The sequence below is a fragment of the Lissotriton helveticus genome, chromosome 12, assembly GCF_964261635.1.
Source record: "Lissotriton helveticus chromosome 12, aLisHel1.1, whole genome shotgun sequence".
In the NCBI taxonomy this organism is placed as follows: domain Eukaryota; kingdom Metazoa; phylum Chordata; class Amphibia; order Caudata; family Salamandridae; genus Lissotriton; species Lissotriton helveticus.
This window is the reverse complement of record NC_136073.1, coordinates 307,543,565-307,561,695: the sequence shown is the minus strand read 5'-3', so window position 1 is coordinate 307,561,695 and position 18,131 is coordinate 307,543,565. Positions and strand designations below refer to the sequence as shown.

The 18,131-nt window shown below is 42.4% G+C and overlaps 1 protein-coding gene across 1 annotated transcript in view; it reads right to left on the bottom strand.

Annotated features, from left to right (window-relative positions):
* Nucleotides 1-3,479: 3,479 nt before the first annotated feature.
* The window catches only part of WTIP (WT1 interacting protein), a 333,161-nt gene continuing 318,509 nt past the window's right edge, over nt 3,480-18,131 (bottom strand). The window contains exon 8 of the mRNA XM_078670590.1: nt 3,480-12,019. Within this exon, the coding sequence (XP_078526716.1) occupies nt 11,867-12,019 (153 nt within the window). The 3' untranslated portion in view covers nt 3,480-11,866. The remainder of the gene's footprint in view (nt 12,020-18,131) is intronic.

Sequence of the window (18,131 nt, the reverse complement as noted above, 5' to 3'; positions counted from 1 at the left end):
CAGGATCTGAATAGGTTATTGAGTGGGCAAGGCATAGGAATGATTGATCCCTTTTATTCTTTCACTAATTTTGGTGTACAGTTCTTTGAGGTGTTACAGAAGCGGTTTCATCTCCTACCATTGGTAGCTGTCATATGGGGTTAACAGAGCTATTGAGTTTGCAATTTGCTTTTGTGTGGATTCCCTTAACCCCTTCGACGCTGATGACGAGCTGGGCTCGTCATGGCGTAGCCTCCTCGCACGCTGATGACGAGCCCAGCTCGTCACGTAAAGTGCGATTAAAAAAATCTCAGCGTACGAGCGGAATTCCGCCCGCACGCATGCGGTTAAGGCAACTCATTTAACTGCAGCATCACATTTCTTGATCTGCTTGTCAGGAGCAGAGTATCTCCTACATGCTGTATGAACCAACAGGGGGTCCAGTGGCACATTGTCCCTGATGTATATGTGGCCTTGTGGGGCTGACATTTCTTTTCGACCCTTGGGGTCAGTACCCATGTTTTGAAAGGCTGCTTCAAGTTTTCAATTGAGCACTTCAGCAGTGACTCGATGACAGAGATACTGCGTGGTATGCTCTGTTTTGTACAGAGTCTTGAGTTCAACATCTTTCTCTTCTGCATGCATTCTACATATTAAGAGGCGTTTACTCTCACATTTACTGCATGATACGCTATCTTGCAGTCTGCTGGTGAAGCTTCAATTGAGTAGTGCTCTTGAAAAGTATAATTTTGTGGGTCTACCTTATAGTCACACCAGCCATTGTCCTGCTGTTCTGTTGACTACACCCTACTCTAGAGGTATTGTATCTGTGTCTACGTCTTGAATGAAGTCTGAATGCACAGTGAGGTGGCGAGATGTTGTGAAGGTTGTGGTGGAACTGCCCTTGTCCTTGTCTTCTTTGGGCTTGGAAATGTAATTTCCTCTGATATCGTCACCTCAAATTTAGCCTCCTTTTTCTTGTGAGGGCCCTGAAAGTTGGTAGGTGGTCAGGACTCATGATTGGATTTATGTGTATAGTTTTTTGCCTGTTATCATCTTGTTTGCCCTCTTCTGAATCAACTGTTGGGGGTTGTACAGCATTTGGTTACAACATTTAAGACTGGTCGTTCTTGTCTCCGCTTCAAGAGTACCCCAGTATCAAAGCATCACAATGTTTATTGGAGGAACCAACCACCCTGTCTTTTTAGGAGACAGATAAGGCGGGGTAAGGCTCTCACTAGCCCATTCTCAGATGATTGAGTCTGTTTTCAAGGTGGATCCTTGAAGGCCAGATCCCCTACCCCATTTTGAGACCCTTTATGAGGTCACTTGCACGAGGGAAGATCCTTGACCAAGGTCTATGCTGTTTTGATCAGTCCTCAACATCCACAGCCAAAAAAAGAATATGATGCCTTAGTCGTGGGTGCTTGTGGAAGGCCCTGGCATTTCTTAATCTCTGGAGGCACAGTAGTATGAGGAAACCTTTGTAGGGCTCTGCTTTCATTACCAGAGAAGACTCCATCAACACCCTCAGTGTTGCAGTGCTACTGAACTCAGAACAGTTCAGGTGCTGCATCATGTGCTCACCAATTATCCCTTTGGTGCCTAATTACTTCCAATGGTTCGATATTCCATGCCAAACTTGCACTCTGTGTCCCCATGGAAGACAAAGGTTACAGAACAGATACTGGTCTGACCAAGGAACTTTACTGTTGCATGACAGGCTGATTGTAAAAGGTGTGCTCTCCGTATCCACCACCATATGTCATTCTCATACGAACTTCACCAAACATGCGCGTCATCAGCTTAGAGCTTTTGAGGTCTTATAATGGATGTCTTATGAGGGCAATGTTTCAGTGACCCAGCTTGAAAATGATTTTTGGCCTTCAACAGAGCTATAAAAAAAACATCCAAACACCAGGCCAGAAAAAAACAATCTAAGCAGTCTGAATCCTGGTAAACAGAGTTTCACAGTGGAGATCATGAGACATGTCTCACCTTGAAGCCTATTCTTCGAAGAAAAACAACTTGTAATGTTCAAGCACAACACGATATGGCATGTGTGCACAGCATTTGATCTACACATGCTGGAAATAAGGTTCACTTGAAAGCATAGTCCATTCCAGTGGCGGCTCCTCCGCTAAGGCAGAGGAGCGTCGCCCCACTGCTTTTAAGCAGGGTAACTAAAGGTAAAATAACATGATAATAACTGAATGTTATACTCATTTTATTTGTTTCTACTGCTTTGCGGCCGGGGCGGGAGGGCTGCTCTGCTTGCAGGGGAGGAGTGGTTTGTCCACTCCAAGTGCGCATGAATGCTTGGCCGGCCCAGCAGTAATGTGCACTTTGCATGTTCTCCATGCAGGCTGCATTACACCCTGCGTGGAGAACATGCCCACGCCCCCATTCCCTGGCTCAGCGCTAAACTACAGCGCTCAGACCAATCAAAATGCTGCATTGTAGCATTTTGATTGGTATGGGGAACCTGTGTGCTTTCTGGTTCCTGTTCCGGAAGAGTCTTGATGCGAAGGAGAGACTGGCGAGACGCTGCAGTGATAAGGTAAGTTTTATTAATTTATTTTTTACATCCCCCCCCCCCACCCCCGATCCGTGCCGTCCACCACTGGTCCATTCAGAAACTGGTAACCATGTTAGATTGTGTGTGGTGTGTAGCCAAATACTGAGAAACTCATTGCTATGCCCTACTCTTACATGGCACATACTACCTCATGTACAAAGACATCCTCGACCAAGAACTAGGCACCTGGAACACTAAGAGCCTCTTTACTTATTTACTGAAGACTTATTCAAAGGAGAAGGTAGAGTGCACTTGACTGAGCTAATGAGATCGCTCACAAGCTAACACCGTTCTGGGGTTCCCCTTCAAACTACTGCTTAAGCATGCATTGTTTTTGCAAGCTGTTCATCAAAATGGAGGACAAATAAAAAATCTGTAGTTGCAACAGCCATTTTAGGCAAAAAACTGCAGGGTTTATGCACTGCACTTAAAAGAACAGGTCAGCACAGACAGACACCAAGGCTCCTTCTGTTGGTATCTCTCCTGCTCAAACTACAACCAGCTACTGTGCTACATATACTTCCTAAAACATATGTAGTGGGTTTTCTGTCAGCCAAGTTGTCAATTGCACTGCTTTTCTCCCGAGCATACCCTGCTTGCTTTCGGGCTGAAGGAACATACCTCTCTGTCCTCCAGCATCTCAAGTCAAGCCTCACTGCCCGCTCTCATATCCCGGAGCAAATATCAAGATTGTCAATAAACGGAGTTCTTTCAGATATACCACTTTGGTTAAGGATCTGCATGCAGGACTGTGATAAAAGGCATAAAGACTCGGGTGTCCACACTAGATAAGAGATGCATAGTAAAGCTATAATTGAAATAACTTATAACTGAAAGCAACAAACTATTTTCCAAGAAGGCATTGCTACTGTTTTGTGACAACTGTTCAATGTTAATGAAGTAAAAACGATGACATCAAATATAACTAGAAAACTTTTTTTTATTTAAAAAAAATGTGATTATTATAACATCTAAGGATAAATGGCACGTCTGACTTTAACATTAAATAACTTATGACAGCCAAGTCAATTATTTAGATAAATAAATCTACAGTTTCCAATCGCATCTCTAACAATTAAAGAAATCAAATGTCATGATGCATTTAAAAGCCTAACAACCCAAAAGCACAAACCGGGTTTTTACAAAGATTTATACAAAAATAGGTTGATACTTATTTACACATGTAAACTTGTTACATGATACACAAATTAACATGTACGCTTTCATTCAAAATAAAATCAAGATTGGTCCAAAGTTCTCGGAAGAAAACTATATTCTTGTAAAGAAAATGAAAATATTTCTTAAAGGAAAACTTAATTTAAGTCAAATTATAAACTAGAGTTAAGACATTGGTTACAAAGAGCTACACAGTGAAATTAAGAAAGCAGCCTGAACATCTTTCTTTCAGAGCTTTGGTTTGTTCAACATCTCTTCAGTGCCCTATCCAAATGTCAATGATTGTTTTTCAAACATATAGGCATAAGTCCTTTACACAGCTCTTTTTTTTTTTTTAATACCAATCATTGTGTTCTATATTCCAGTGGTTCCATGGGAATTATAATATGAAAAAAAAGCAAACAGGAAATCGCACAGGCAAAACACTACAGTTTTCTATGTTTCATGTTGAAAAATTAGAGCATTGTGCATACTATAACAAGGCACCATTTTGAAAAGATGTTAAAATAACAGATATGAGGCAATTTAAGAAGGATTTGTACGTAGTGTCAGAAGGATATGTATTTGTTTGATTGAAGGCCTGCCAACAGTCTGCACTTCCATCTGTCTATTAGCAACATTCACAACAGAAAAAAAGTCAAGTTTATGATAGAGAGAACCAAATGCACTAAAAGATTTTAAAAAATCTTGTCCTCAGTAAAGTTAAATGGATCAATGTACATATTGAGATTTCGATTATTGCTTTACTTACCATCCCTATGTTTCTGCTCCCACAATATACAAGCTACAATCATGGATGTCAACTATTGGTAGCCAGACTTAGGAGTTGCTACAGCTGGCTTGCCTTTTAATAGCCCTGTCATTGTCCTTGCTGCCCATGATCTCATAGGTTTGAACACAGTGGCAGGAACATAAAGTAAACAGGCCTCCAGAAGCACCTTTTCATTTTCTCTGTTTCCACTCGGAGACCTCTATAAAGGACAGCAAGTAACAATTTGCTGAGGAACGAAGTGCAAATCAATGGGCCAACACATGTCATTTAGAGTCACAGGGTCTGTATTGTTACTTTCACTAGCCCTAGCATTTTGATCAATTGACATCTATGGGTGCAATGGTAGGATTGCAGTGCCAAGGAACATGTTTGCAGAAACATTAATGGAACAATGGATGCTCACTTGTTTAATCAAATTAGCCTGGCTAAGCAAAATAAAGAAAACTATCACAGAGGAGATGCATAAATAGAATGGCATGGTCTAATGATAAATATTAACAAGTGGTACCAAAGACTGCTACTCTAGTATATGGACCTTTCACAAATGATCACTTACACTGTCCAGGCAGAGGTTGGTCGGTGGGATTACATCAAGGAAAATACTACAAAGCTATTTTTGTCCTATGCAAGAGCTTCTCTACCCAAGGCACTCTGAAGAGTACTGAGAATTGAAAAAGGATTCAAATATGCAAAACCGATTGTGTGATGTCTATAAAGCACAGTGCTTGTTGTAAAGTAGAGTGCAGTACTGAACCCCGTGACTATAACAGCATGGTTCTTTGTATACTAGTAGCACCTACTTCCTTCAGGATGATCTGAATGGGAAACAGATCTCTGTAACGATCAGCAAAATTGAAATATGCAATAAACCTTTACTTACATTTGCTTACATTAGTGACTTTTTTTTCAAGAGCTTTCAAATACAGAGCTCAGAGCGAATGTCATTTCAAAAACTGAAATGCACAATTAAATTACAGCATTATGCAAAAAAAAATATTTCAAAATAAATAAACGTTGTGATCATCAGAATGGCACTGGAGAGGTCTTGCTAAAAGATGAAATAATATTGACTTGTCCTCTGAAAAAGTGACTTGTTTTATTTCTACAGCGTTACAAAGAAAGAGGAAAGGAGGATTACTATATTATAAACTTTTTTCATTTGTTAATCCAAATGCTTCTCAATTTGATATCTATTAGTAGACTAACCAAAAATAGAATGATTAGACAGTGCGCTGTATAAGTGTATACGTTTTCCAAGTCTCACAGACTTCTTAGCTTGATGGTAAGTAAGATATTCGCACTTGACAAGTCGAAGGAACTCTGCAAACCTAGGTCTTGCCCCACTTTATCATTCAATAACCTGTCAAAACTTGGAGGATTTGGTATTTGGATTGGATCAATAAGGTTTAATCCTTTATTTGGACTTAATACATTGATAACTGCAATGTGTATTACATTTAAGGAGGAGTATAATTGAAGTATTTTTTACGTTCTGTTAAACGCATACTTTACCTCTTAAGAGGCATCTTTGCTCTCGAGGCAGATTTATGAAAATCCTAAAAAGGCAAATGAAAAGAGATGGGACCGTTTTCAAGTTCCTACGACACAGAGATGGTCCTTAAACAATTATACACTGTCTGGTCACACATTCGAAATGTATGCAGCATTGACTAAGGCCCACAAACCTTTCGCAGACAGTGGATATTAGGATTAGAATTCTTTACTCTGCTAATCCCAACATGCAATAGAAATATGGGACACACCAAGTGGAATACACCAGGGATGCCCCTTGAAGATAAATTCTTTTGCCACCAAAAGCCAGGATAGGGTAAGCAGAATTAAGGAAATGTGTTTATGGCAATTCACTCACATCAAGATGCAGGCAGTTGTATTCTGACCTTTATGCAGCCTGCTTTAAGTATATTCGAGACAACCAAATACCTACCCCAAACATCAATCAAACCTCAATGATTCATTCTGGAATGTGTCTACTTTCCTTGCATTTCTTTTTGACATTTCTACTGTTGGTCAGATCATATACTTGGACATGTTGGTGCCTATATGCGAGTGCAATTAAAGGTTATCATCAAATGAATGAAGACAGAGTAGTTGTCCTGACTGAAACGAAAATCTGAGGTTATCTAATTGCTGAAAGACAGAAGATACAGATTTTTCACCTTGCCTCTCAAAAACATTTATGGCTGTGAATCAGAGACAACCAGGGGCATACTAACTCAAAAGCACATTCTAATGTTTAGTAATATAGGCTACTTCTAAATCGGGAACTGTAATTTCAAAGAAGTCATGGATTTGAAAAAACAAAATTACAACACCACCGAAAACTGTTCTCACGACGACGCAAACATATGGAGGCAAGTGTGTTGAGAGTTAAATTGCTACTATTCACGTAGGCCCTAGCAGCTGATAAGTGAAGCTTCAATGGACCGACTTCATGGCTCATTGTACATTTTAGCATATAAAGCTTCCAACTTTGTTTGCCTACCTACACATCATTAACACATTCAAGAGAGACCACAAGTAAGCTGTTGTGCAGTGATGGCTCCCAGCCCATGGAAAACCCTACAGGATGTTGCTAATTCGTGGGCTTTTTTAAGGCAGTTGAGATGTCACTGGAGATGTGATTACTAATGGAAGGATGATGTGAATATGCTTTGTTGTTTTGTAGTTTGCTTTAGTACCACTTGCTACAAGTGTCAAGATTGTAAGCAGTGAAAGTGAAGAGACCATTCTTGTACAGGGAGATGTGGACATGTAAGGGCCTTTCCACTTTTGGATTTGTGATTTCTACACACGTTTTTAAGAGGCAAAAATGTATGATCATCTAATTAGTGCTTTTTCTGTAAGACTTGGACCTACACAACTGCCTACTGTTCTTACACCTTCAGTAGACTTACTTTCCCAGACCATTTTGCAGTGTCCACAGGAATGGAAGAGAACCCAAGCTCCTCATCAATAGCTTTGAATTTCAGGTTGTTTGCCTGATGATGGAGGCATTCACCCCCTTTATCCTGACAAAACAGCAGCTGTGCACTACATTAGCATGTTGGTAGTAGCAGGCTTTAGGAATCCTTACTGCTTAGCCACTGAGCTGTGGCTTTTGACAAAGATATTTCTGTGTCTACATCCAATCGCCAGAGCCTGGAAAGCATGGGCAGATATACTCAGCAGGCTGACATCTTCCAATCATGAAAGCAAAATTTATGAGCAGGTTCTGAAGGAGTTTTTTTTTAAAAATCCTAGGGGATCAATCTTTCAGTGGATCTTTTTGATAATCAATTTGATTTGCAAATCCTTCTGTTGTCTGAAATCACCTCAAGAGTGACCTTCAGGGCATGGGTTCAGCTTAGGAAGGATATTTCAGTTACACCACGCTCTCCCTTCTATCTGCGTAATTGCCAAACTTATAAAGAAAATCCCCCATCCCTGAATGCAAGCCATCCTGATTTCCCCCACACTGGTGGTGGTGTACTTGGTTTCCACACCACTTCATTGGAAGCCCATGACAGCCATCGAGAGGGAGGCGCTCACTATCTCAGCAGGAAGGGACACTATTTCACTGGATTCTGAAAAACCTCAGCTTCAAGCTGTGAGGGTAAGAGACACGAGGAGCTTATTCCCTACCTTTTGAAATGACAGAGGTGGCTCTAGCAGCCAGACATTCGTCCACTAATCCAGCTTATTCATGACGATGAAAGATTCTTGAAAAAAGTGCGGTCATTGAAAGTGAAACTTTCTAAAGCCAAAGGTTTGCAGACTGGCCTTTCCCTGGCTAGGGTTGATCTTAATGTAGGAACTGTTATTTCTATATTCCTCCACTCTCTGAAGCAGAGACCATTCTTTCGGTGCAGATTGAGGCTTCTTTCCCAACAGATACAGAGAATATTGTCTTATGTATGCCTTACATCAAACCTATGACCCACCTTAATTTGGTGCTTACTTTTCTGATCAGGGTTCTTTTGAGCTGCATTACTGTAAGTCATTACATTCACTAACACTGAAATTGGTCTTCCCTACAGACATTACTTCAGTCAGAAGTGCTGGGGGGCTTTCTGCTTAACGTAAAACTATCCTATTCAATGTGACTGCCAATAGACCATCTTTCCCAGCAACTCATTCTTCAGTCAAATTAAGGTTTTCCAATTGTTTCAAACGAAACAATATTTTATTTATGTTTATCACTCATTGACCAGCTGGGTGTGAGTTTCTTTGAGATGAAAAAGACCAATCAATTACTAAATTGACTACTGCCAGATCGGTTATGCGATGCACTTTGTTGCGCTATCAACTGTATAAAAAGGAAACCTCTGTGGGGATCAGTTCCAATCCATGAAAGGCAGGGGAAGCTCTTCACGTTTGAAATGAGTAACATTTCTGCATATCAGCGAATGTCTTCATTTATGTTATATTAGTTAACTAAATAGACATGTCTAGTTGTTTGTTTAAAACGGATATGTATTTTGGCAGCCGAAAGAGGGTCTTTGGATTAGAGGTACCCACTAATGCAGTTATATGTAATACCTATGTATATATATATATATACACAAACACAAACACTGACCAATGGGTATTGCTCATGCGCAATGCTCTGTTATGAGTGACTATCTATGAAATATATCTTAATTAAAAGAAATGACATACTAAAATTCCTGCTTTAAAAATATCTAAATTACTTTAAATAAGTGAGGACTAAGGTGCCAACCAAGAAATATTCGGTTTTGTATTGAAACTACTTACAGGCAGTCAAAAAGAAAAGCTAAGATAATTAAAACTAAAGGAGCTGCATAGTTAAAAGAAAAAAAAAAAGCCAAGAACCTTAAGACCTAACAGATGTTAACGCACCAGCAATGTGACATAAAAGAGCAAATCCTGAACTGTTAATAGGTAGATGATATGTAAATGAGCTCAAAATAGTGCTTAAATCTAGGTAGACTGTCTCAAAGTGCTTTTGAACCTCTTCAATCAAATCAGATAATACACCACTTCATGTGATCATAAGAAAAATGAAGGCATGTGAGCAAAGGAAGGTACATAGAAACATCATTCTACTGGGAAGTCTACAGAAGACAGGAGGAGAGGGCCAATCCAAAACAAGACTTCGAGGTCGCCCATGACCATCTGCTACCTTCTCCAGGGCTCTAAAAACACTGTTAGGAATCGGAAGTGTAGCTAGCAGCAAGCCCCGGTTCAAAAGTTGGACAGCCAGCCTCAAAATGCACAGGATCAAGCATCACCAAGATCGCCAGCTGAGTCCAAACACATACTGTTGGCTAGTGAGGTGCTGTGGACGAATAATTTGAATGGCTGAGACATTAATGAGGCTTAAGAGGACAAAAACCTGCCTGAGTTGCTTGTGCTCCCAGCTGGAGAAGATCTGCTGGACTGTTTCTTTTGGAGAAGGGCCAAAGATTGAATTGCATACAGCTGACATAAGTCTAGAGCACCACAATTGGTGAAAATTGATAGACTGGAAAGCGGCCCAAGAGAGCACCTGTGGGTGAGATTAATTTTAGCATTTTATCACTTTGTTCGCAGTGAAATTTATGGGGTAGCAGTATTTTGTGATTGCGATGAAGACTGTGCAACATGTTTACACTATAATTAGTCAAATTTTAATTGATGAAACAACTACCCTTTCGTAGTCCACATCCAACAGTAGCAGTAGCGTGGTGCTGTTATTTCAATTTTCAACATCATAAGGATTGCTTTAATACGATCTGTCAAAGATCAAGCCCCATTTGTACTGGCTTCTGCTGACTTCCCTAGCCTCAGCTTCCCAACCCAGTATTATTTTGAGGGGGGGTGTGGAGGTGGCAAAAAACATCTTCTGGCAAAATAACTGCAATAAATAAATATTCCTATACAAAATGTACAGCATGCACCTAAGCCCAATGCCAAGCGCTTGAAAGGTAAATTCTACAATAGGTGGAAAGTGATTTGGACTAGATTTCAGGGGTTAGGAATTTTTTTGAGGACATATTGAGAGCCTGGAATTAGATGTATTTAAAATCTCTGCCTTTTCATTCTATGTTTTCGAATAGGAACCGGACTCCAGTGTTTTTACCAAAGTGAAAGGCAGAAATGTTCAGCGGCTCCAGGGGTATGTCTTCATAGAGAGAGAGTTGAATAAGGGAGGAACATTCCTCTCAGCAAAAAATATTTGCTAAGAAATACACAGAGTCAAAAAGGTCTAAAACAGTCACCAGGGAGCATCGAAAGTGGTGTTAGACTTAGGATGAAAAATAGGTCCTCTAGTGAGGTAACATATCTGCAAGCAAGGACTAAGAGTCAGACAGACGTACACAGAACCTTAATATTTCGTAAAAGGCAGGAGCCTCTTACAGACATGTATGGCTGAGGTTGAATAGTCATGTGATGTATTCTACCCCTAGCCTACCAGCCTTTTAGATGCATAGCCTTGTCAGAAATCAACAGATTTTCATATACACCTCTGCATTACTTCATGGTTTGACTAACACACACACACACACACTTAGAAAGACTTTCAGTCTAAGTACCTCTAACATTATTTAAAGTGCAGTAAGACCATACTTTGCAGTTTTGGGACAATGCCCCTCTGCTGACCATACCCTAGGAGCTTGGTTTGAAATGTGTGGCGAGTATTTGCTAAAATCCAGTGTAAACCAAAGTAATGAGAAAGGACATAAATGCTAGGAAACATTCCAAAGCTTGTTATTTTAGCAAACATTTCCAAAGGTGCAATATTCTGAACTCGCAACTTCATCCACATTGCCAACTACTAAAAAGCACCTAATCGAACTGGCTCTTTCGTTGAAGTGAGAGTGAAAAACAAATCTAAAATTAAATTCTTGCAAGGAAGTTGTACGCGAAAAAGAAACAAGGATGTGATCAAAGCATTAATTTGCAGACTTTACATGGCAAATTCCTGTACAGTATTAGAAACTTGGAACAGAATCTTTCCCTTGTGAAATCTCCTTTATAGCATGGATGGCCAGCTCAGAGCATTAACCTAAAAGTTCACCACCCTCATGTCTAAAGCTAGCTTCTTTCAAGTTCATCCAATGGTATTCCAATCTGCAGAGTCAGCAATGCAGAGTTCTGGTAAGGCCTCATGATGTTTAGTAACACAAAAGTGTGTTAAGTGTGTAAATCATACTGTATGAAGGTGTAAAATTATCTGCCCATTTCCAGTGTTCACGCGTTAAGCACACTCCGTGGCACATACGGTTCTATTCCCAACAGCTTAAAAAATGCTTCTTGTAAATACTACTGTTAAGACTATGAGGCATTTCAGTGATGACGTGGCTGGTGATCAGGGCCGTTCAATGCTTTTCTCCTGAATTTGTCCGTTGAACAGTCTCTTAGAGTTCCGTAACGTGCATTGGGTAGCCTGGAGGAGGATGAGGTGGCACTTGAATACTGAGACGCCTGATGTGGCAACCATGGCAGAGAAGGTGGCTCTCTAGTGGGTAACAACGACAACCTTCTTCATCGTTGAGCTGAAGTCCACAGTCCTGCAACAGAAACCAAAGAGTACATATTAGATGGCATTGCATAGGTTTTCACCTCACAAAACAAATCTTTTTCTTTCAGCGATACAACAGCCAATATTAATGTTCAAATGTTATGGTCTGCTCCTAGAAGCCCAATCTTGAAAAACAAGACTTGCACTGAAGTACAGGCTACTTTCTGTTGAGTGTAATGCTGTTAACTCTGCACGCACAATAATGGAAAGTCTTTAATTTGGGTCTTGGAAGGTCAGTACTACTGGAACAGCTGGATTCATATCTTGCAACTCCAACTAAACACAGTAGGGCAAACACTTGACAGGTAACTACTGTACACAAAGGAAGCACTCTTAAGAAAACATGTACATCAGACCCACCGGAATTATGAGAATATATAGCTGTAGCATGTTCTGCAAAATTATGGGTTTGCTGCACCTGCCACAAAATCCACCATATGCTGCATAATTTGCAGATTTAACCAAACAAAATTTCCAGCTAAAATGAATCAAAGGTTACTACCAATGGTGCCACGTGGGTTTCCACTCAATGGAAGACCCTTTGCAAAGGCCTACTAGTCATTTTTAGGTCTCGCTTAGCATTGCAGCACGCATGCGCTGCCCGATCTGCGAGGTCTCTTGTAATCAAGACAATTTCAGAAGTGGAGTTTAGGCTCCGCCCCTTTCCCCCATTGGCTTTAGTCCTAGTGCATTCTAAACCCCGGCATTCCATTGTCAGCGAGACTTTTTAGTCCCTCATTGTTGCCGCCCAGTCTCCTTTTGGCCCTGCCCACCCGGACTGGATCTTTTACTCGCGGCATGACATGGTGTCTTTTCATTACTCGCTAAACACTCTTTTTTCATTCGGCTTTTGCAAGGGGGCCGTGTGTTTATTTTTACATCGCGCTTTTCCTTTAACAAAAGCTGCCGCTACACCCCGTGAGTGCTGTGTGGGGCGGCAGCTATTGTGAGAGTGAAAGCGTAAGGCCAGGGACACACACCCCGGCTGCACCAGCACCGGGAGCTGCTGCATGGGTAAGGCGGCCAAGATCGCCCGTGCCGCCGTGAATTGCAGCTACAAATGTAGGGGCTTAGTTGTAGAATACTTTGTGGTGGATGGAGGCAGATTTGAATTGGACCCCTTTCCTGACTGGAAACCAGTGCTAAGAGCGAGGCACGGGGCATGCACTCTGGCGGCACCACCGGGAGCTGCTGCATGGGCAAGGCGGCCAAGATCGCCTGGGCCGCGGCAGCCCTCCCCGGAGGCGGAACTGAAGGCGCTGGGCCACTCGGCACTGAAAAGGCTGAAGGAGCAGCAGCTGGAGGCGCTGCTGCAGGCGTGGGTCCCGGGGAGGTGCCCGGACCGCCTGCCTCCTGCTGCACGCCGAGGCCCGGCTGCAGGCCCTGCCCCTCTTACTCTGCCGCCTCTTCCGATGGCCCAACCTCAGGCATTCCTACGAGCTGAAGTGGCTGAGCCAGAGCTGGTGTGTTGCAACCTGAACCACCACAGCCAGCTCTGCGAGCTAGGTAAGGGGCAGCGCGCGGTGTGTGCACCACACTCGCTTCCTATACACGGGGCACTTACACCAGCGGCGTGCACTACCCCAGCCGCCCACTACACACTCTGCAACAAGTCCTGCGAGCTAAATAAGGGGCTGCGTGCGGCGTGTACATGTGTGGCTTCCTGCACACTAACCTCCTGCACACAGGGCACTAACACCAGCGGCATGCACCCCCTCCTCAGCCGCCCTCTGCACCCCTGCTACAAGTCCTGCAAGCTAGCTGAGGGGCTGCACGTGGCATGTGCACATGTGGCATGCTGTGATATACACTAACCTCCTGTAGTGTAGTTCCTATATTCCCAATAGGCTCTGCGCATTGGAATAATATAAACAGCAGCGTAGACGTAGGACTGAGGTCGACTAGGTCTCTACTGACTATATTAGACTTAATTAGTTTTGCCAGCTAGCTCAGAGGTCACTAGAAACTTTCTCAAATAAACAAGGAGGAGTTTAACTTCCCTGGATAGACAAAAAGGGATTAGTTTCTGACAACCATAAAACATGACAACTTTGCTCCCTCAGAATAAGAGGGAATCTCTAGAGTCGTGTGAAAACAATAGACAGCTATTTTACTCAGTCAATCGTGCATACTTAGTTTCACCAGAGTGCAGAGAATAGAGAGACGGGCGTTTTCAATAAAAGGTGTTATTTATTGAGCAGTCTTCTTTCTCATGCAAGAGAAATGAATTGCCACAATTGCAATACTTAACATGAAGTAAAGTGCGTACAGTAAAAGGAGTATTATGAAATAATACTGTAAAAGCATTGATATGGTTTCTTAGCCATATGATACTTTAAAATGGATAAAATATATACATACATAAATACATTGACTAACGTACTCAACTGGTGCTTCTAATCTACACCTACCCCGGTGTACCTGACCTAAGCCTAATACGTGGGAAGGAGTAAGTAAGTAGCAGTTTAAGTTAAGTTGGTTTTTGCCAAGGAATCTTAATCAAGAATTCGCTTAAGGGTTTAGTCAGCTCCGTACCTTGGTAATAGAATGTAGGAGGTCTGGTAGCTCTCTCTCAGGACTCGATATCCCAGCAACCCGCAAGGGCGGCTGGAAACACCGGAGCTGGATTTTCTCGGCTGGAGAAAAAGACAGCGTCTTTCTCAGTGCGTCAAAAGGGAGGGGCAGCGTCCGTGGTCTCTCGCATCAGCTGGGCTCTCGGGCAAGTATTTAGCCGCTCTGCTCCAAACAACCGTGTGTTTGCTTAAGGCAACGTTGGTATATTTATACCTGAAAGGTGCCGGGTTTGACGTAAGGTTGGACATAAGACGTCAATAAAGATGTCACTAAGAAGTGGCCGTTCTTTCAGTGCTCGCAGGAGTTCTAGGACAAATCAAAACAAAAGCATGGGGAATTCCCAGGTTGCTGGAGGTTTGGTTTGTTTAAAGAACGCGTTGTACTTTCTAGGAGTCATGGGGAGTAGCCTTGCCGTATTTGGACTGCATGGACTATTACTAAATATGGATATGATTCTTATGCCTTTATAAGGATATTATTTGTTATAGCCATATAAGGGCATACATCGGGAATATCGAATTAGGGTCCTAGATAGAAACACAACACTCCGGCACAAGGGACACTAACTCCAGCAGCATGTATCACTCCAGTCATTCCCTGCACACTAAGTAGTGCGCACACGGTGTGTATTTGTGCATGATAACATTCTAATGAGAGGCGCCTGCAACTGGTTCTGCGAAATAGGTGAGGGCTTGCACTCTGTGTGTGTGCATACCTGATATATCATGCTGGATTCCAGACTCATTGCACACGAAACACTAGTCACCCCAACAATACCACAGCTGTCTATGCTGCACAGTTAAAACCATGCACACCAAGGTTGTAAGACTTTTCACAAACCGTCATCCTGACTTTGTATACCATACCATCCTGCACTTGTGCTTAAAGAGCGGTAGCCTGCAGACAGACAATACCCTCTGCCAGGTTTAACATGGAAAGATTCACAGTGCACACCGCCACCCAACGCTTTCCATTATGTGTGCACACGTCCACCATGTGTGCACACGTACAATAAGTGTCCCCTCCTGCTTACTCCAGCTGTTCCCAATTCTCAGATTTAACAGTGTTGACCATCACTCGGTACTACTTCACCTACAACGAAGTACACAACCATAGCATAATTTCTCTGGACTCTGACCAATGAGATCCGGCAGTTCTCATTGAATCAGATTTTACTCCTCTGCCTAGTAGATTGTTATCGGAGGTTGCCCAAAAGAACAGAAGTAAGGAGAAGAACCAGGAAGCGACAGAGTGTTATAACACCAGGTCCTCAGGCGTTTCTCAGGACCCAGTTGCTCCATCAGTGTACTGAACTGCAATGTTCTTTTCCATTTCTGGAGCAGTGGCATGAATTTGTTTCAGTCTGTGTGCTGTTACGACTCGGTTTGTAGTAATTGATGTCCGGTGTTGGCTTGTTACTTGACCAGTGCTTCTTGTGTGCCGGTAATTGCCCAAGACTTAGTTTCGCCATCAGACTTTGACCCTCAGCAAGAGAGATGCTGAAAGGTGAAAATAATTGGGATGTGAAAGATGAGAGAGAGCGAGAAAAGGAGACTGGAAGTGGTGAAAAACAAGACAGCCATCGAATTGTTCAAGTTTATTATTTTTTTTAGAAAAACCTGCGACCTGCATATGATTTTTTACGAGTTAAGCAGGGTTAGGAAGCAGCCATGTCTTTTCTACCGTGTGGTGGTGCTGCTAGGCTCTTGTGCCAGTTTTCTCCTCTATTCCGACTCCATGTCCCGCTCTAGGAGTGTCTGCGGTGTGGGTGTGTTCGAGCGAGCATTGTTTGTTATTCTTATACACAATATATGCCCTGCCTGTGTTACTTGAGAGAGGAGTATGGGGTTTGTTTAACGACCCTAATGAGAATTTTAAGCATGAAAATAAGGTCAGCTCGGGGGGGCTCCCTTCCCCCTTGGCTCTCTGGGGCTGTGGGTCTGAGTGGGGCGGGGCGATGGGATATAAACGTTAACCTATTGGTATTGTAAATAACAATGCCTTTTATTTATGTGTTGTTTTTTAAACATAAATAAAAGGCATTTTCATTTACAATGCCAATAGCTCAAAATATCCTAATTGCGAGACCTATTGCATTGCAAATGCTCGTTCCGTTTCTGATTGGCCCATTTAAATGTTAAATGGACACTAATGATGCCTAACTTTTGCCCAACAGTGTTTACATGTGTAAAAACGACAGAATATTGAAATGCTGCCACAAACTGTGCCACATTAAGCTACATAATTAGCCTTTTCTTGTCACATAGTTTAGTTAACCCTGCCATGCAATTCAGTCCCCCCATTACACACAATTCCAGTGACCCTGACGTGCACTCGGATTTTATGCAACTTATCTGACAGTTTGTAGCTGCAGCAGGAGCCTGGGAGCAAGGGGAAATAGGGAAACTTAGTCAAAGTTGTTACTTTTCATTCTTAATGCCAAAGGGAATGAGTCGTCAGAAAAATGCCACGGTCAGAGCTGGCATATTCTGAAACATGTGCAATGAGAATAGCAGTGTGCATCTGGCTGTTCGTTTACATCCCCTTTAGTCTGTACCTCGGGCTAGGCTGCCAGTCAATGAAGAGATGTGTAGTCGTCTTGCATGAGAGATCTCAGTGCTGGTGTTTCCCCCTTAGTTAAGTGGATCAGACCCTCTCACGAGTATGCCTGTGGTTGCATTCTTTGAAGATTGCCTAAAGGACAGCCACCTCTCTGTTATCAATAAGAGTATAAATGTTCTTAGTCTGTCCACAATATCCCCAGTGGTGGGGACCATCAGGGCTTCCCTCAATAATGAATATTGTTGAGCATTTCATTTTGGTGGAACACTTTGCACAGGCGATGCTCGGACTTTGCAGCTCTGGGGACATCATCTTCATGTCCATACAAGTCCACTTACTTGTAGAACCTGTGGACCACTTGCTGCGGGCTAATGCTGAAATTGACACAGGCTAACATTATAAAAACTGGTCTTAGCCACAATCTGGAACATGTAGGCCTGACTAATGAACCAATTATACATTGAACATAGATTTTTCCCCCCAAAGGGTGGAGACTGACATTTTGGTCAAGGAGTAAGAGGGGCTCAAGGCACATCTTAGATCAGTCACAAACATTAACAACACTTTTTAAAGCACTTTCCTAAATTTGATATAGTAGTAGCCTTGGGATGTTTTTTTTACTAACTGGAAGTTTGATTATGCAAATATTGTTTGTGTTGTTGCTGGGCTCTACGATTGATTAGTAGAAGGGCCAGAATATGGAAACCAGAACAATCCATAGTGCAGTGAGGAAAGTCATTTTGCCCATCACTATGCACGTTTCTTTGGCTACCTGTGAAATGACACCCTACATTGAAGGCACTGTGCTCGATATGAAAACTACCAGACAGAAGGCGCTGACCAATCCCTTAGCATTCAGCACCAGTTAATCAAAGCACTGATCTTAGTCGTGCTGCTATGGACCCCACCCTACTCCGTCCTCCTGTGCCACTGCACCTGCTGCACCAGTGGTAGCTCCTCCCATG